The 20,277-nt window shown below is 38.3% G+C and overlaps 1 protein-coding gene across 4 annotated transcripts in view; it reads left to right on the top strand.

The window, feature by feature from the left end:
* Positions 1-20,277, top strand: part of LOC128703839 (ankyrin repeat domain-containing protein 50) — a 125,375-nt gene that overhangs the window by 23,077 nt on the left and 82,021 nt on the right. For all 4 annotated transcript variants that reach the window (XM_070103727.1, XM_070103728.1, XM_070103726.1 and 1 more), the window contains 4 exons: positions 932-1,098; positions 2,628-2,837; positions 5,491-5,831; positions 15,058-15,181. In XM_070103727.1, coding sequence (XP_069959828.1) covers positions 932-1,098; positions 2,628-2,837; positions 5,491-5,831; positions 15,058-15,181 — 842 coding nt within the window. The remainder of the gene's footprint in view (positions 1-931; positions 1,099-2,627; positions 2,838-5,490; positions 5,832-15,057; positions 15,182-20,277) is intronic.

Below are 20,277 nucleotides of genomic sequence, written 5' to 3' on the forward strand. Positions count from 1 at the left end.
TCTTTCCCTAGTCATCCTTGATAATGTTGAAGGGCTCTTGATTTAAAGAAGTGGAGCTAGTCTTTTCTTTGTTGAATCAGATCTGATTAGCCTGTAATTCCCAGGTGATGTATGACAATACAGATTTAGTGCTAAGAATAATATAAAGCATAAGTAATACATGAAAACAGAATTAGAGTATGCTTGTGTATAATGAGAAATGTACGTATATAATACCTGGTGTATACCTGGAGGGTGTTCTAGGGGTCAGTGCCTCCCGGCCCATTCCATTACCAGGCCTCACAGTAGATAAGTGCCTGATCAACCAGACTTATGGCTGGTTGCACATAAACCAACGTATAAGTTGGCTATTAGCCCATTAACCGTGACAGGTCCTGCATTTTGAATATTCATATGAGTGGCAAAATTAAAAAAAAATCTTATAGTTTGAAAGAGTCAGTTTTTCTAAGTAGACCTTTGAAAACAAAAATGAAATCAGAAGAAAACTTATGATTTTATGGTGTGTTGAAGTTGGCAAAAATTTCACTCATTGGCAATAGTGGGATGAATGTGCATAGTGGCATATATGCTTTACAATTTATTGGTGCCAGATTATAATTGTTTTTCATTTTTTATTAACTGATCCTACATACACTAGTTTATTAATGTGTTTTAGCACTCAAACATGGGGATATATTGTTGAAATGAATAAATATTAAGCATATTTATAGGTCATACACAGTTTGGTTCAATTTGTATACTATATATGTTGCTCACACTTAGAGTTAATTGCTTCTGTATGAAGTGATTAGCTGCCTTATAGAGGGGTGATAATTAGATAATGGGCTTTAACTGCACTTACAATTTTGTCTAGAAAAGTAGCTCCTTTACAATCATGTTTTACATCTAAGACACACAGCTGATATAGTGGCCTTTAATCTTAACATTTCAGATGCAAGTATAGACCTTGAGGCTCGTGATCAATGGGGGCGTGTTGCCCTTATGTATGCAGTAATGGGCAACCATCAGGAAGCTGTAGAAACACTTCTCCGGGCTGGAGCAAGACCTGATGCCACTGACTCGCATAATCGCACTCCATTACACTTTGCTGCTTATAAAGTAGGAAAGGTTGAAGGGAGGGGGCAATGGGGGTTTTGTATATGATGAGCTTAGACATCCAACAGGTGTGTGTGAGCATGTTAGATAGGAGTGAATGTTGGAAAGTGGTTTTTATGGCTTGATGTGCTGTTGGAGTGTGAGCAAAATAACATTTATGAAAGGATTCAGGGAAATTGATTAGCCAGACTTGAGTCCTGGAGGTGGGAAGTACAGTCACTGTCTCTGAAGGAGAGATGGATATTGCAGTTTGGAGGGGCATCTGAACTGTAATGTTGGCCCACCCCTGGCAAGAGTGTGATGGAATGAGCAAGGGTGAAAGTGTTTCTTCTTTTTTGAGTCACCCTACCTTGGTGGGAAAGGGCCAGTGTGTTAAAAAGAAAAAATTAAGTTTTCTTGAATTATGACTGCGTTAAGCCCTCAGTTTGAGTTGGGAATGCATTACTGTACTAGGAAACTGAATGGAGTTATTTTCATGCAGTCATAAGCATTATGTTTCACCATCATTACAGTTGTGAATAGTTACCAGTGATGAATGCAGTCAGTCATGCACTCATCAACACTGTACTCATACAGACTAACCAACAATTTTCTCATACATTCTCATCAGTATTACTATCTGTAGATCACCCTGCCTTAGTAAGTAATGACTGATAACTTAGCAGTAAATAAATACACATGTACACTGCTGCATCTAGTACAGTTCAGGTAAAACAAACCTTAATAAACATCTAGAATACACAAGTTAGAAGTGAGAAAAAGGATTAGTACACATTGGGTTTGAATGGTGTGTGGATGAGATTGAGATAATTAGTAGTTAGTCTAGTTTTATTCTTGTCAGATGAATGATCAATAAATGAGATTGAGATAATTAGTAGTTAGTCTAGTTTTATTCTTGTCAGATGAATGATCAATAAATGAGATTGAGATAATTAGTAGTTAGTCTAGTTTTATTCTTGTCAGATGAATGATCAATAAAGTTGAACTCGTATCATGCTTGTCAGATGAATTGTGAATGAAGTTGAACTTGTGTACAGGAAGTCTCTTACTCTAGAGGTGCCCTGAATTATGCATTCACACTTACAAATGAGGCATCAAGGGACCAGTTCAGTGTTTACAACTGCTGAACCAAAATATGAACACACGTAAAACTAACCAATTCTTTGTTTTCTATACAATCAACCTGTTTATAAATTTAAAAAAACAAAAACAAAAATGCAACTTGTTTATAAACTGAGGATTTTCTGTATAAATTTTAAGTAAACAGATAATACTGATGTAAATGGTAAAAAGCTAGGATTACGTAATTACAGTAATTATTTGTTTTATAGAGGGATGAGAATACAGAAAATGTTATCTATTTCAAATCAGATTTTACTCAAGTAATGAGAGAAAGAAGTTGAAAATAAGAAACTTGCCCAGTCATGAGGTCATTCAAAAATTCTAACAGTGCTGTATGACCCTTGTGGGTTTAGTGCTTAATCGTGATTATAATAATTAAAAAAAATCATAAATGATTTTAATTCATATAGGGACATCTGGGTTGCATCAAGGCCATTCTGCATGCAGTTGAGAGCAAAGGAATAACTAACTGTGAAGGTCAGGGTGGTGTTTGGCTGGCTCAGGATGTGAAAGGTGTGACACCGCTACATCATGCAGCCATACATAGTAATAGCAAGTGTCTACAAGTCCTGCTCAAGTATGCAGCACCTGGAACACTGGATACAGAGGACCACAAGAAGGTATGTATTTCACGACATCACTGGATATTAACCCGTAAACGGTCCAAACGTATATATACGTTTTTTCAACATTTGAAAGTATGTAAAAAAAGTAGATCTTCTTTTTGTTTTTTTACATTTGAAAATGTGTAAAAAAACTTTGATCTACTCTTTTTTTATTATATTTGAAAATATGTAAAAAAACGTAAATCTACTTTTGTAGCACTACACATGTGAACGTAGATCTGCTTGGACTGTTTACGGGTCATTGATGAGAATGTTTTAACTCTCATTATTTCTGGCAGTGTTGCTCTGAAGCAGGGGTCCAGACCCCTGATCTGAGAATTGCTTTTAGGGTCCAGGAATTAAAAAAAAAAAAATTTTTTTTGCTTATGAAATTTTGCCCACTTTGGGTTCTATTTTTGGCCAGTTCCATTGTTTCAGTTGACCAAGCTCATAGCTGTTTCACTAGTATTCATTCCATTCTGTTGATTGAGTACAAGAAACTGCCAATTTAGCTATTTCATCTACCCAGTAGAGGGATCAGTAATCTGTAAGTTGACAAGTTTCACACAAAATTCTGGACTCGAGTCCAGAATTAACAATGTAGATATTCCTTGCACTTAACATTTCCTCTGTTCATTAGTTATATCCCAAGGCCTCTCCTATATTACACTTGCTTTCCATTTTGAATTTTTATTCCCACAAAGATTTTTATTCACAAAAGATTTACCAGTATGCAGACTAGTGCATTACTGTAATTATTGTATAAATAATGTCAGCGCATTTGTGAATGAATTAATACTGACTAGTTGGAAGCATGTTGGACGAGTGACATAATTTGTGTCCTCTGGAATATTGGCAAAAATTGAACATTTCTGCTAATTTGAGCTCAGTTTCAAACTACTTTCAGTCCTGAAACCAATAAAAAATTATCTCTATATCTGTGATATATCATCCATTCTGTCAAATGATATCAAGAAACCGAGAATGCAGCCATAAAAACCGTCCAAAAATACACCACAAAGTCACTATTTGGAACCAAATTCATGGTTACAGTTTTTTCTCATCATGCACTGTGGGGGGCAGAATTTTTTTTACAAGGTACACACTCACTGTATAGACCCAGTCTCTCATATCTAGGCCCAAATTTACTGCTCTCTGCTTATCTGAGTGAACTGAACTCAAACCCATAGTACTACGGCACAGACCTCGAAAGGGTTAAAGAAAGATTTGCCCTGGAAAATACTGTATATTTTTTTTAACACACTGGCCATCTCCCACCAAGGCAGGGTGACTCAAAAAACAACAACACTTTCATCATCATTTATCCACTCATTGTCTTTGTCAGAGGTATGCAGATACACCAGTTCAGATGTCCTTCCAAACAGCATATATTTCTAACCACTCCTTTAGACTACAGGACTCAAGTCTGGTTAACCGGTTTCCCTGAATACCTTCATAACGTGTTACCATGCTCACACTATTAATTTTTTCTAGCAAAATTTCTTAACTATGAAATATTGATCTTTGTTGAAAGATAAATACAGTAAATGACAAACTGAGTAGTACACTATAATACTGAAATGTATTAAGATATTACTGTGATATCCTTGCTCTTTTCAAAGTTTACTTTTAATTTCCTTCTGTGATATACCCTCCCAAATCACTCCACCAACTTTTTCAGCCTCTCTTCAGAATCTCCCAAAAGAAATGTCATTGGCAAAGAAAAGCTGTAACAATTCCCACTTTGTGTCAAACTCATTATCTTTCAGTCCCACACCTTTATACAAACTTGTATATGGAAACAGGTCAGTGTCATCTTTCACATAGTTCTTACAGGTGAATATAAAAAAACTGACTGTCATGGCCTCTATTCACAACAATTTGTCTTAGCACTTTTTTTTTAACTCATCGGCCGTCTCCTGCCAAGTAAGAGTGGCTAAAAGAAGAAAACACATTCACCTTTATTCATTCAGTGGCTGTACATGTTATTTTGTATTTTTTTTTTCAGTTTTCCTTGTTCTTACATTTTATGGTCAAAAACTGTTCTCTCTGTTATATAGTATTCTTCTTTCAACAAACTGGCCGTATCCCACCGAGGTGGGGCGGCCCGAAAAGAAAAACAAAAGTTTCTCTTTTTAACTTTAGTAATGTATACAGGAGAAGGGGTTACTATCCCCTTGGTCCCAGCATGTTAGTCACCTCTTACAACACACATATATTATTGCATATTTTAATTTATACACAGTAATAGAAGTCTAGGAAAATGTGATTTGCTTTACAAATGATTTTTCAAGATGAAATTAGTTGAAATAAGAAAAAAACTGTAGTATCAGCACCCCTCTGCTAAGACAGTGATGGAGTGATAGTTTACCTGGAGTTTACCTAGAGAGAGTTCCGGGGGGTCAACACCCTCACGGCCCGGTCTGTGACCAGGTGAATTTTTTTTTTTTTTGTGGGGGTCACCCAACCTCAGTGGGAAACAGCTGGTTTGTTAAAAAAAAATGAGAAACACAAAGTAATACTTATTACTTCTTATTCTTCAAGCAAGAAGGACTAAGCATGAATATGGTAAAAGAAAATATTAATATGATAGTTTTTAATTATGCTGTATGGTTTTTGTAATATTCTTGCTTGTATACTGTATGAAGATATTTTTTTTTTTTATCAGAGGACTCCCCTTTTGTGGGCAGCAGCATATGGATCAGAAGAAAATGTACGTCTTCTAATAAAGCACGGAGCTAACAATCTTATGCCTGATCAAGAAGGCAAAACACCTCTGCATTGGGCAGCTATGAGTAAGGCTGAGGGTGCTAAATACTGTGTAAGAACTCTGATTGCTGCAGCTCCCTCCAGTATCAACTGGCAAGATTTTGATGGTATAACAGCATTGCATTTAGCTGTTGCTGAGGCAAGAGAGGATACTGTGGATGGAATTTTAGGTGTGCAGAGGTGTAATGTTGACTTGACTGACAACCATTTTCGAACAGCTCTTCATTGGGCTTGCAGCAGGTTAGAATCTTTGCAGTTTCTTAATCACAGAGAACTTATAAGTTGATATAATGACAGTTTTATTTTGTATTTAGTATTAACATACTGCTAGAGACAGAGCCAAAATTATGCTGTAAACAGTGCCAGCACTCTGAAGGAGGGCTGTTAATGTTGCAGTTTTATAATTGTAGTGTAAGCATGCCTCTGGCAAGACAGTGATGGAGTGAATGATGAAAGTTTTTCTTTTACGGGCCACCCTGCCTTGGTGGGAAACAGCAAATGTGTTAATAAAAAATAATAATAAAAAATTAATATAATAGTAAAAGGATATCCTGTAGGTATATTTATTATTATTATTATTATTATTATAGTCATGGGTACCATTAACCCTTAAACTGTCCAAACAGATCTACGTTCACATGCGTAGTGATCCAAAAGTAGATCTACGTTTTTATACATATTTTCATATATAACAAAAACAAATGTAGATCAAAGTTTTTTACACGTTTTCAAATGTAAAAAAAAAAAAAAAAAGATCTCCATTTTTTTACATACTTCCAAATGTTGAAAAAACGTAGATCTACGTTTGGACAGTTTAAGGGTTAAATCCATAAGGGTCATGCAGCATCTAAGAAATGTGAAGTAGTTAGGTTTGATCTTAGGAAGGGGAGGGTGTTTCCAAGTCCTTGGATCAAGAGTCCTTCATCAGCATAAAGGTACTGCCCTCCCTCCCCTTGAAGTATGAAAAAATGCTGGTAGATAATTTGAAATTTGAGTTGCAGATTGCCACTTCACTGTGCTAGCTACTGTGCCACAGAGAACAAAAAGAATACTCCAACAAGGAAATCTGTATCTGTCAGGGTTACCCACACCTTTGACTCAATCACAAATTTTTAAAGGGATTCCCCCCCTTCCCCAGATTCAATTAGCAGCTTGTGGGAATATTTGGTTCGTGTTCCTTCTGTTTCACTGTCATTGTACTGAGAAATTAATTGTGAATGAATGTAAATTTTTTTTTTTATGTGATCAGGATTCAAAGCTGCATCCTAGCCATCCTGAGATTGTCAACCTGGCATGCTACCCACTCTGTCACAGGGGGTAAAAGGTAGCCAAGGCCAGGAAACCTGGACTGGTTGATGATAGCCATATACATACCTTGTACAGTAGAAACCACCGTATCCACTGATTCGGTATCCACAGTTTCAGTTATCCATTGTTTACTGTGGCCCAAAAATTCCTCTTAATTTTACATAATAGCCCCAGAGTGCAAAAGTAGAAAAGCTGGCAGTTCTTCAGAGCCTAAGAGAAACTGTGAAATGCTTCCCATCAGTAAAAAAAAGTGATAATTCTCCACTTATTGTACATAATTTATCAATTAAACTTTATAATAGGTATGTATAGGACTTATATACAGTGGAACCTCTACTTACGAGTGCATCCATGTGCGAGTTTCTCCAGATACAAGCAGTCACTCAGTTGGTTTTTTGCTTCCAGACTCAAGCAAAATTTCCAGATGCGAGCGGGCCTCAACGGAGGTTCCTTGACACTGGTGAGGGGCTCTTGCTCTTGATCTAGGGAACTGGATCTCAGTTGTTTGTTGGGCTATCTTATTGAAACGTGGACAATGTATGATGGAAAGATGCTTCTTAACGTACACCAAAAATGAAAGAAATTGGACCATAAATAACAGAGTTCACTTCTCAGCCATTAGCCGCCCATTTGCGTTATTTTCAAATGTTGTTTTTTTGTCTCATTTGATAGAATGGAAGATATGTTACAGAAATAGATATGATTTTGATTGGTTTCACAACAAAAAGTACCTTGAAATTGAGCTCAAAGTAGGAGAAATGTTCAGTTCTTTGGCGATGTTCAAGAGTAAACAAATGTCCATGGGGAAGTGGAACAGAATTCTTCCTCCATAAGCCATGCGTGTTGTAAGAGGCGACTAAAATGCCAGGAGCAAGAGGCTAGTAACCCCTTCTCCTGTATATATTACTGAATGTAAAGGGAGAAACTTTCGTTTTTCCTTTTGGGCCACCCCGCCTTGGTGGGATACGGCTGGTGTGTTGAAAGAAAGAATAATAATAAAAATAATAATAATAATAATACATATAATAATAATAGTACACCTACCATGTGACTTACGACCTGCTTGACTTACGACCATTCGACTTACGACCGTGTTTTTTATGCCAAATTTCTGGGAAATAAACAAATATTTGTGTTGTACACAATGTTTATCCTAAACCTTACAGTATGAAATACAGTACTAACAAAATAAAAAGTAAAGTAAAACATAAAATACCAAAATAAAAATAAAGTCATTACAAAAATGTTTTGTTGATATTCAGTAGTAAAGTTCGACTTAGGACCATTTCAACTTATGACCGGTTTCTTGGAACCGAACTCGGTCGTAAGTCAGATGGTAGGTGTATATAATATTAATAATAATAATTTTATTAAATAATTGCACCAACCACTCCAAAACTATATCCCCACCTGCTTTTAACATTTCTATCTTTATCCCATCAAAAAAACCATACCCCCGGCCGGGATTGAACCCGCGGTCATAGAGTCTCAAAACTCCAGCCCGTTGCGCTAGCCACTAGACCAGCTAGCCACAATAAGATTCATCCAACTAGGTATATTTCTACACCATAGGAAAGTTAGCACAGGCACCTCTGTGACCACAAATGCAAGTTTTTACAGACGAATCTCCAGCTAGCGTGGCCGTGACGAACTCTAGCTCAAGTCCCTTCACTGCCGTCAACATGACTTAAGAAATCGTAATGACACGATTGCAAATAAACCATACCCCCGGCCGGGATTGAACCCGCGGTCATAGAGTCTCAAAACTCCAGCCCGTCGCGCTAGCCACTAGACCAGCTAGCCACAATAAGATTCATCCAACTAGGTATATTTCTACACCTATGGTGTAGAAATATACCTAGTTGGATGAATCTTATTGTGGCTGGCTGGTCTAGTGGCTAGCGCGACGGGCTGGAGTTTTGAGACTCTATGACCGCGGGTTCAATCCCGGCCGGGGGTATGGTTTATTTGCAATCGTGTCATTACGATTTCTTAAGTCATGTTTATCCCATCAATCCCGGCTGCCTTACCCCCTTTCATTTTACCTACTGCCTCACGAACTTCCCCCACACTCACAACTGGCTCTTCCTCACTCCTACAAGATGTTGTTCCTCCTTGCCCTATACACGAAATCACAGCTTCCCTATCTTCATCAACATTTAACAATTCCTCAAAATATTCCCTCCATCTTCCCAATACCTCTAACTCTCCATTTAATAACTCTCCTCTCCTATTTTTAACTGACAAATCCATTTGTTCTCTAGGCTTTCTTAACTTGTTAATCTCACTCCAAAACTTTTTCTTATTTTCAACAAAATTTGTTGATAACATCTCACCCACTCTCTCATTTGCTCTCTTTTTACATTGCTTCACCACTCTCTTAACCTCTCTCTTTTTCTCCATATACTCTTCCCTCCTTGCATCACTTCTACTTTGTAAAAACTTCTCATATGCTAACTTTTTCTCCCTTACTACTCTCTTCACATCATCATTCCACCAATCGCTCCTCTTCCCTCCCGCACCCACTTTCCTGTAACCACAAACTTCTGCTGAACACTCCAACACTACATTTTTAAACCTACCCCATTCCTCTTCGACCCCATTGCCTATGCTCTCATTAGCCCATCTATCCTCCAATAGCTGTTTATATCTTACCCTAACTGCCTCCTCTTTTAGTTTATAAACCTTCACCTCTCTCTTCCCTGATGCTTCTATTCTCCTTGTATCCCATCTACCTTTTACTCTCAGTGTAGCTACAACTAGAAAGTGATCTGATATATCTGTGGCCCTTCTATAAACATGTACATCCTGAAGTCTACTCAACAGTCTTTTATCTACCAATACATAATCCAACAAACTACTGTCATTTCTCCCTACATCATATCTTGTATACTTATCCTCTTTTTCTTAAAATATGTATTACCTATAACTAAACCCCTTTCTATACAAAGTTCAATCAAAGGGCTCCCATTATCATTTACACCTGGTACCCCAAACTTACCTACCACACCCTCTCTAAAAGTTTCTCCTACTTTAGCATTCAGGTCCCCTACCACAATTACTCTCTCACTTGGTTCAAAGGCTCCTATACATTCACTTAACATCTCCCAAAATCTCTCTCTCTCCTCTGCATTCCTCTCTTCTACAGGTGCATACACGCTTATTATGGTTGGTGCAATTATTTAATAAATGTATGGAAGAGGGTAAGGTACCTAGGGATTGGCAGAGAGCATGCATAGTTTCTTTGTATAAAGGCAAAGGGGATAAAAGAGAGTGCAAAAATTATAGGGGGATAAGTCTGTTGAGTATACCTGGCAAAGTGTATGGTAGAGTTATTATTGAAAGAATTAAGAGTAAGACTGAGAATAGGATAGCAGATGAACAAGGAGGCTTTAGGAAAGGTAGGGGGTGTGTGGACCAGGTGTTTACAGTGAAACATATAAGTGAACAGTATTTAGATAAGGCTAAAGAGGTCTTTGTGGCATTTATGGATTTGGAAAAGGCGTATGACAGGGTGGATAGGGGGGCATTGTGGCAGATGTTGCAGGTGTATGGTGTAGGAGGTAGGTTACTAAAAGCAGTGAAGAGTTTTTACGAGGATAGTGAGGCTCAAGTTAGAGTATGTAGGAAAGAGGGAAATTATTTCCCAGTAAAAGTAGGCCTTAGACAAGGATGTGTGATGTCACCGTGGTTGTTTAAAATATTTATAGATGGGGTTGTAAGAGAAGTAAATGCGAGGGTCTTGGCAAGAGGCGTGGAGTTAAAAGATAAAGAATCACACATAAAGTGGGAGTTGTCACAGTTGCTCTTTGCTGATGACACTGTGCTCTTGGGAGATTCTGAAGAGAAGTTGCAGAGATTGGTGGATGAATTTGGTAGGGTGTGCAAAAGAAGAAAATTGAAAGTGAGTACAGGAAAGAGTAAGGTTATGAGGATAGCAAAAAGATTAGGTGATGAAAGATTGGATATCAGATTGGAGGGAGAGAGTATGGAGGAGGTGAATGTATTCAGATATTTGGGAGTGGACGTGTCAGCGGGTGGGTCTATGAAAGATGAGGTGAATCATAGAATTGATGAGGGGAAAAGGGTGAGTGGTGCACTTAGGAGTCTGTGGAGACAAAGAACTTTGTCCTTGGAGGCAAAAGGGGAATGTATGAGAGTATAGTTTTGCCAACGCCTTTATATGGGTGTGAAGCATGGGTGATGAATGTTGCAGCGAGGAGAAGGCTGGAGGCAGTGGAGATGTCATGTCTGAGGGCAATGTGTGGTGTGAATATAATGCAGAGAATTCGTAGTTTGGAAGTTAGGAGGAGGTGCGGGATTACCAAAACTGTTGTCCAGAGGGCTGAGGAAGGGTTGTTGAGGTGGTTCGGACATGTGGAGAGAATGGAGCGAAACAGAATAACTTCAAGAGTGTATCAGTCTGTAGTGGAAGGAAGGCGGGGTAGGGGTCGGCCTAGGAAAGGTTGGAGGGAGGGGGTAAAGGAGGTTTTGTGTGCGAGGGGCTTGGACTTCCAGCAGGCATGAGTGAGCGTGTTTGATAGGAGTGAATGGAGACAAATGGTTTTCAATACTTGACGTGCTGTTGGAGTGTGAGCAAAGTAACATTTATGAAGGGGTTCAGGGAAACCGGCAGGCCGGACTTGAGTCCTGGAGATGGGAAGTACAGTGCCTGCACTCTGAAGGAGGGGTGTTAATGTTGCAGTTTAAAAACTGTAGTGTAAAGCACCCTTCTGGCAAGACAGTGATGGAGTGAATGATGGTGAAAGTTTTTCTTTTTCGGGCCACCCTGCCTTGGTGGGAATCGTCCAGTGTGATAATAAAAAAAAATAATAATTTTTTTTTTTTCAACAAACCAACCGTATCCCACCGAGGCAGGGTGGCCCAAAAAGAAAAACAAAAGTTTCTCTTTTCAAATTTAGTAATTGATACAGGAGAAGGGGTTACTAGCCCCTTGCTCCCGGCATTTTAGTCGCCTCTTACAACATGCATGGTTTACGAAGGAAGAATTCTGTTCCACTTCCCCATGGAGATAAGAGGAAATAAACAAGAACAAGAACTAGAAAGAAAATAGCAGACAACCCAGAAGGGTGTGTATATATATGCTTGTACATGTATGTGTAGTGTGACCTAAGTGTAAGTAGAAGTAGCAAGACGTACATGAAATCTTGCATGTTTATGAGACAGGACGGTAGTACCTCCCTGGGCAATTGCTGTCTTCCAACCTACTACCTAGAAATAATAATAATAATATAATAATAATACATGTATAATAATAATGTACTATATAATAATAATTATAATAATAGATGGATTCAAAAGGCCATCACTAGATGGCAGTGATTACCACAACAATGCAGGAGCAGTTGTGGCTGCCTCCACTTGTCACATAATGACATTTTATTCTTCTAGAGTATATATCAGGTTTCTGTGTTATTTATATTGTTTATTATGTCATATTAGATGAATTGTGATAGATGAATAAGCCGTATACAGTGGAACCTCAAAAATCGAACGTATCACATATCGAACGTTTCGAAAATAGGACCATTTTTTTGGACAAACTGTGTCCCTATTATCGAACGCGCCCCTATTTTCGGACCACCGGGTACGGGACCTGTCTGCCGGCCCGCTCTGTCCGTGTCCCCGCGCAGGCACCGTGAGCAGTCTAGCTTTGTTTATGCTTGAGTGAACACTAACCTGCACTCTCATTCATGCATTTTATGATTATTTCGTTGTATTTAGTGCTTGTGGGACTGTGAAATAAGCTGCCATGGGCCCAAAGAAACTTGCTAGTGGTACCCCTGTGGTAAAGAAAGTGAGAAACACCATAGATGTGAAGGAAATAATACAGAAGTATGAGAGTGGTGTGAGACTTGTTGAGCTTGCCAGGATGTATGGGAAAAACAAGTCGACCATCGGTTCTATCCTGTCAAAGAAAGAACAAATCGAGGAAGCTGATGTTGCGAAGGGTGTTAATATAGGGAGTGGATGAGGAGCCTTCTTCAAAGATTAAGGAGATTTGTGCCAAGTGGAATGATGTCCAAATGTTTGTGCAGAAGTACCACCCTGAGCAAGGTGAAACAAGCTATCTTTGCAACAAGTTCAGTGACAGAACCATGTCCCATTTTAGGGAAATGTTAAAGAGGCGCCAGAAACTAAGGACTGTAGACAGTTATTTTGTGAGACAGGGGTCCAGTGACTCTCAAGCTGGTCCTAGTGACATTAAAAGACAGAGAAGGGAAGTAACCCCAGAGAGGGCTTTACCTGAAGTCCTCGTGGAGGGGGATTCTCCTTCCAAACACTAACCCCAACTCCCTCTCTCCTCCTCCCTATCTTCCAGATGCCATCACCAATCTTCAATAAAGGTAAGTAAAAATTTTATTTTATATGTATTACTATACATAATTAAAAACTATAGTATTTGTTGTATGTAAAACTGTAATTAATCTCTATAAAATGTATTTTTTGTGTGAATATTTTTGGGTTTCTGGAACGGATTAATTGTATTTCCATTATTTCTTATGGGAAATATTGCTTCGAATTTCAGACTTTTCGAATTTAGAACTAGCTCCTGGAACGGATTAAGTTCGATTTTTGAGGTTCCACTGTAGCTGATATTAGCGAAATATTGAAGTATCTTATCGTGCCTCCTGAGAGCCAGAATAGATTAATTGCATTTCAATTAATTTAATTGAGGAAAATTGACTCTGCAAACGAGCAAATTCAGATGCGAGCAAGGTCACAGAAAGGATTAAACTTGTAAGTAGAGGTTCCACTGTAATAATAGATGGCTTCAAAAGGCTGTCACTAGATAGCAGTGATTACCACTTGTTACATAATGGCATATTTTATTCCTTCTAGAGCATATATCAGGTTTTTGTGTTATTTATATTGTGTATTATGTCATATTAGACGAATTGTGATAGATAAATAAGCTGTAGAGTTGATATTAGTGAAATATTCAAGGAGTATTTTGTCCTGTTTCCAGACAAACTCATCTGCTGCCAACGCTGCCGATACCACCATGTGAATGACATACATATTTTATTTTTCTAGTGTATAAATCAGGTTTCTATGTTATTTATATTGTTTATTATGTCAAACTAGATGAATTGTGATAGATAAAAAAGTCATATAGATGATATTAGGGGAATATTGAAGTACTTATCTTGTCGTGCCTCCTGAGAGCCGGAACGGATTAATTGCATTTCAGTTAATTTAAATGAGGAAAATTGACTCTGCAAACGAGCAAACCAGATGCGAGCAAGGTCACAGAACAGATTAAACTTGTAAGTAGAAGTTCCACTGTATAGGGTTTGCTGCTATCCACAGTTTTGGTATCCACGGCAGGTCCTTGGAACGTATCCCCTGCAGATACAGGGGTCCTACTGTATATAATTTATGGATCATTGCAGTAACAGGAGATCCACCATAATTGGATAGTATATGCTACTAATAATGACTAATCCTGTCTTATGCATCATTGCATTAACAGAAGATCCAGCATGGTGGAGTGATAGAACAAATCCTTCTGCAGATACAGCCAAAATTCATCTTTTTTGGAGGTCTATAATAAGGAGCCTACAGTTGTATATGTAGCCAATTTTAACAGAATATTACAAAAATTTTGTGTGCGCTTTATATTAGAATGTTTTATACCCATATTATATGTGGCTGTTTCATTAAATGACATAACATATGATTTTATTTATTTCCAAAATACATACTTTCACAGTGCAGGATTAATTGTATAATTTGTCAGTAGTAGTAAACCTCCAATGAACTTTTGAAAATATGGAACAAAAATCTGCTTTTTTTCGGTTAATTTGGAAACGGGAAAATTCATTCTTTACAAAACTGTCCATTATTGTTGGGATCACAGCGAAACATTCTTACTTCTATACACCACCGTCTTCATTGGTCACAAAACTATCCATTATTGTTGCTGTCATGGCAAAACATTCTTACTTCTACACACCACAGTCACCATTTCTGGCCACCTGCTTCTCTTTCTCTTAATCCCCTAAATCAAGGGCTTACTGTATTCATAGCCTTAGCTGTATTGATTTGTTTGTTACAATGCATATTGTTTTAAGAAACTATTAATTCTTTTTTAAGTATTGATGTTGTATTACTACCATGTATATATATCCAGGGGACTAACTACAATAGTTGGTAAACTACTGGAACGAGGCGCTCATCTGGGGGCGGTGGATGTATATGGTGCTACTCCGCTACATTATGCTGCTCAGCTCAATCATGCTGATACTGTAGAGCTGGTAAGAAGGCTTATGTTGTTCGTTTCACTCAAGCTGATACTCTAGAGCTGGTAAAAATCTGTATGCAAAAGCAGGATGAATGTGTTGTGCATTACTCAGATGATTGTAAAGCAGTGAATTAAAGGAATGTTTGGACTATTTTTTTTTTTATTCACGGAGAAGCACTAATCTCTCAACGATCATACAGTACATGGGAAACAGGAGGTAATCAGGTTTGATCCAAGGAAGGAAAGGGTAGTTCCAAATTCTTGGATCAAAAGTCTTTTACTAGGAAATGCTTTGAAATTCTGTCTTACTGTTGTGTAAATAATCACTATTCATATTTGTTTGATGTTATGTTTTTATGTTTAATCTCATTTAGGGAGAAAATATTAACTATTTATTTGTCTTCTTCGGTAATTACTTTGTTACTCTTACAATCTTTCTTAACCTGGAATAAAGTTGCTTTAGTGCAAAAAAAAAGCACTTATGACAGAGTGTTGTTTATATTGTTTTATATTGCTCATGAATGATTTGACTAACATGCATAGACATGACCAATTGTGATGTCCGTATTTCCACACATTACTGGCAAGACTGCTGTTGAATGAGTGCCTGTGAATGTGTTAACTTTTTGAGTCACCCTGTCATGAAAATGTCCAATGTGGCCAAAAAAAAAGAAAACAGAAAATGGCTTGATTGAGGTTATATTTCTACAGCTTTTGTGAAATATGGTCATCACTCCTGTTATTAAAGATCTTATACTCAGTTTTTGTATAGTACCAAGATGTGTGTAACATTTTAAAAATGATGATATTGACCGTAATCTTTGGCCCATTTGTGGACCTGGCCACGGACTGGGCTGCTGCTACGTTGACCCCCAGAACACCCTCCAGGTATACTCCGAGTATAAGATCAGGTTATTCAGGAATCAGTACTACTACTCTATTTCCTTGTTGTTTAATTTTCATCTTAATTGATCAATATATTCATTAGGACTAGTAGTAGGTTGGTAGACAGCAACCACCCAGGGAAGTACTACTGTCCTGCCAGATGACTGTGAAACAGAAACCTGTAACTGTTTTGCATGATGGTAGGATTGCTGGTTTCTTTTTCTGTCTCATAAACACGCTAGATAACAGGGATATCTTGCTACTCCTACTTACACTTTGGTCACACTTCACAGACACGCACATGCATATATATATACATACATCGAGGTTTTTCTCCTTTTTCTAAATAGCTCTTGTTCCTCTTTATTTCTTCTATTGTCCATGGGGAAGTGGAAAAGAATCTTTCCTCCGTAAGCCATGCGTGTCGTATGAGGCGACTAAAATGCCGGGAGCAATGGGCTAGTAACCCCTTCTCCTGTAGACATTTACTAAAAAAGAGAAGAAGAAAAACTTTATAAAACTGGGATGCTTGAATGTGCATGGATGTAGTGCGGATGACAAGAAACAGATGATTGCTGATGTTATGAATGAAAAGAAGTTGGATGTCCTGGCCCTAAGTGAAACAAAGCTGAAGGGGGTAGGGGAGTTTCGGTGGGGGGAAATAAATGGGATTAAATCTGGAGTATCTGAGAGAGTTAGAGCAAAGGAAGGGGAAGCAGTAATATTGAAGGATCAGTTATGGAAGGAGAAAAGAGAATATGAATGTGTAAATTCAAGAATTATGTGGATTAAAGTAAAGGTTGGATGCGAAAAGTGGTTCATAATAAACGTGTATGCACCTGGAGAAGAGAGGAATGTAGAGAAGAGAGAGAGATTTTGGGAGATGTTAAGTGAATGTATAGGAGTCTTTGAACCAAGTGAGAGAGTAATTGTGGTAGGGGACCTGAATGCTAAAGTAGGAGAAACTTTTAGAGAGGGTGTGGTAGGTAAGTTTGGGGTGCCAGGTGTAAATGATAATGGGAGCCCTTTGATTGAACTTTGTATAGAAAGGGGCTTAGTTATAGGTAATACATATTTTAAGAAAAAGAGGATAAATAAGTATACAAGAAATGATGTAGGGCAAAATGACAGTAGTTTGTTGGATTATGTATTGGTAGATAAAAGACTGTTGAGTAGACTTCAGGATGTACATGTTTATAGAGGGGCCACAGATATATCAGATCACTTTCTAGTTGTAGCTACACTGAGAGTAAAAGGTAGATGGGATACAAGGAGAATAGAAACATCAGGGAAGAGAGAGGTGAAGGTTTATAAACTAAAAGAGGAGGCAGCTAGGGTAGGATATAAACAGCTACTGGAGGATAGATGGGCTAATGAGAGCATAGGCAATGGGGTCGAAGAGGTATGGAGTAGGTTTAAAAATGTAGTGTTAGAGTGTTCAGCAGAAGTTTGTGGTTACAGGAAAGTGGGTGCGGGAGGGAAGAGGAGCGATTGGTGGAATGATGATGTAAAGAGAGTAGTAAGGGAGAAAAAGTTAGCATATGAGAAGTTTTTACAAAGTAGAAGTGATACAAGGAGGGAAGAGTATATGGAGAAAAAGAGAGAGGTTAAGAGAGTGGTGAAGCAATGTAAAAAGAGAGCAAATGAGAGAGTGGGTGAGATGTTATCAACAAATTTTGTTGAAAATAAGAAAAAGTTTTGGAGTGAGATTAACAAGTTAAGGAAGCCTAGAGAACAAAAGGATTTGTCAGTTAAAAATAGGAGAGGAGAGTTATTAAATGGAGAGTTAGAGGCATTGGGAAGATGGAGGGAATATTTTGAGGAATTGTTAAATGTTGATGAAGATAGGGAAGCTGTGATTTCTTGTATAGGGCAAGGAGGAATAACATCTTGTAGGAGTGAGGAAGAGCCAGTTGTGAGTGTGGGGGAAGTTCGTGAGGCAGTAGGTAAAATGAAAGGGGGTAAGGCAGCCGGGATTGATGGGATAAAGATAGAAATGTTAAAAGCAGGTGGGGATATAGTTTTGGAGTGGTTAGTGCAACTATTTAATAAATGTATGGAAGAGGGTAAGGTACCTAGGGATTGGCAGAGAGCATGCATAGTTTCTTTGTATAAAGGCAAAGGGGACAAAAGAGAGTGCAAAAATTACAGGGGGATAAGTCTGTTGAGTATACCTGGTAAAGTGTATGGTAGAGTTATTATTGAAAGAATTAAGAGTAAGACGGAGAATAGGATAGCAGATGAACAAGGAGGCTTTAGGAAAGGTAGGGGGTGTGTGGACCAGGTGTTTACAGTGAAACATATAAGTGAACAGTATTTAGATAAGGCTAAAGAGGTCTTTGTGGCATTTATGGACTTGGAAAAGGCATATGACAGGGTGGATAGGGGGGCAATGTGGCAGATGTTGCAGGTGTATGGTATAGGAGGTAGGTTACTGAAAGCAGTGAAGAGTTTTTACGAGGATAGTGAGGCTCAAGTTAGAGTATGTAGGAAAGAGGGAAATTATTTCCCAGTAAAAGTAGGCCTTAGACAAGGATGTGTGATGTCACCGTGGTTATTTAATATATTTATAGATGGGGTTGTGAGAGAAGTAAATGCGAGGGTCTTGGCAAGAGGTGTGGAGTTAAAAGATAAAGAATCACACATAAAGTGGGAGTTGTCACAGTTGCTCTTTGCTGATGACACTGTGCTGTTGGGAGATTCTGAAGAGAAGCTGCAGAGATTGGTGGATGAATTTGGTAGGGTGTGCAAAAGAAGAAAATTAAAAGTGAATACAGGAAAGAGTAAGGTAATGAGGATAACAAAAAAGATTAGGTGATGAAAGATTGGATATCAGATTGGAGGGAGAGAGTATGGAGGAGGTGAATGTATTCAGATTTTTGGGAGTGGACGTGTCAGCGGATGGGTCTATGAAAGATGAAGTGAATCATAGAATTGATGAGGGGAAAAGGGTGAGTGGTGCACTTAGGAGTCTGTGGAGACAAAGAACTTTGTCCTTGGAGGCAAAGAGGGGAATGTATGAGAGTATAGTTTTACCAACGCTCTTATATGGGTGTGAAGCATGGGTGATGAATGTTGCAGCGAGGAGAAGGCTGGAGGCAGTGGAGATGTCATGTCTGAGGGCAATGTGTGGTGTGAATATAATGCAGAGAATTCGTAGTTTGGAAGTTAGGAGGAGGTACGGGATTACCAAAACTGTTGTCCAGAGGGCTGAGGAAGGGTTGTTGAGGTGGTTCGAACATGTAGAGAGAATGGAGCGAAACAGAGTGACTTCAAGAGTGTATCAGTCTGTAGTGGAAGGAAGGCGGGGTAGGGGTCGGCCTAGGAAAGGTTGGAGGGAGGGGGTAAAGGAGGTTTTGTGTGCGAGGGGCTTGGACTTCCAGCAGGCATGCGTGAGCGTGTTTGATAGGAGTGAATGGAGACAAATGGTTTTTAACCCTTTCAGGGTCCAAGGCCAAAATCTGAAGTCACGCACCAGTGTCCAAGAAATTTTGAAAAAAAAAAAAATTATTTTTTCTTACAGAATTAAAGAGCATATTTTTGTGAAGGTAATAAAACAAAAAAAATTAGAATCTGATCAGTACTTACCGAGATACAGTGCCAAGAAGTTTGTAGAAAATGATGTGGTGGCGGCAACATCGACGAATTCCACATACGCGTATTATATTATTTTGTTGTTTTAGTTGTTTTTTCTTTTCTTTTCCAATTTTTTTCTATTCCTACTAACATTTGGGGCCTGAGAGACCAATACTGTATATAATTTATATATATAAACTCACTGTATTGAACACAATAACCGCACTAAAGTTATTATCATATTATTGTTTACCACTGTTGTTTATTACAATAAACATGCACAAATATTGTATAATACTAATGTTCTATCATATATTTACATATTTACAATCACTGGACATGGTTTTAGAACTGCTGGAGCTTGTGGAACTCCTTGAAACAAGGCACCATGCACAGAGGCACCTTACATTCCTCACACATAAACCGAGTGTCTTTGCGTCTTTGTTGCCGTCGTTTTGTTTGTGCACAGACAATGCATCTCTTCTGAGCAAATTTCTTTTGAGTTGAAGGAAGCTGTATTATGAAATGATCACCTTCTCTTCTCAAACGCTTGGGTATATTGTGATGAATTCGAGGACCATGTTGTATTGCAGGTGTTGTTACCTGGTACTTCATTATGAGTTGTCTGACAACAGACAAACAAAATTC

Source organism: Cherax quadricarinatus, chromosome 87 (assembly GCF_038502225.1).
Source record: "Cherax quadricarinatus isolate ZL_2023a chromosome 87, ASM3850222v1, whole genome shotgun sequence".
Classification (NCBI taxonomy): domain Eukaryota; kingdom Metazoa; phylum Arthropoda; class Malacostraca; order Decapoda; family Parastacidae; genus Cherax; species Cherax quadricarinatus.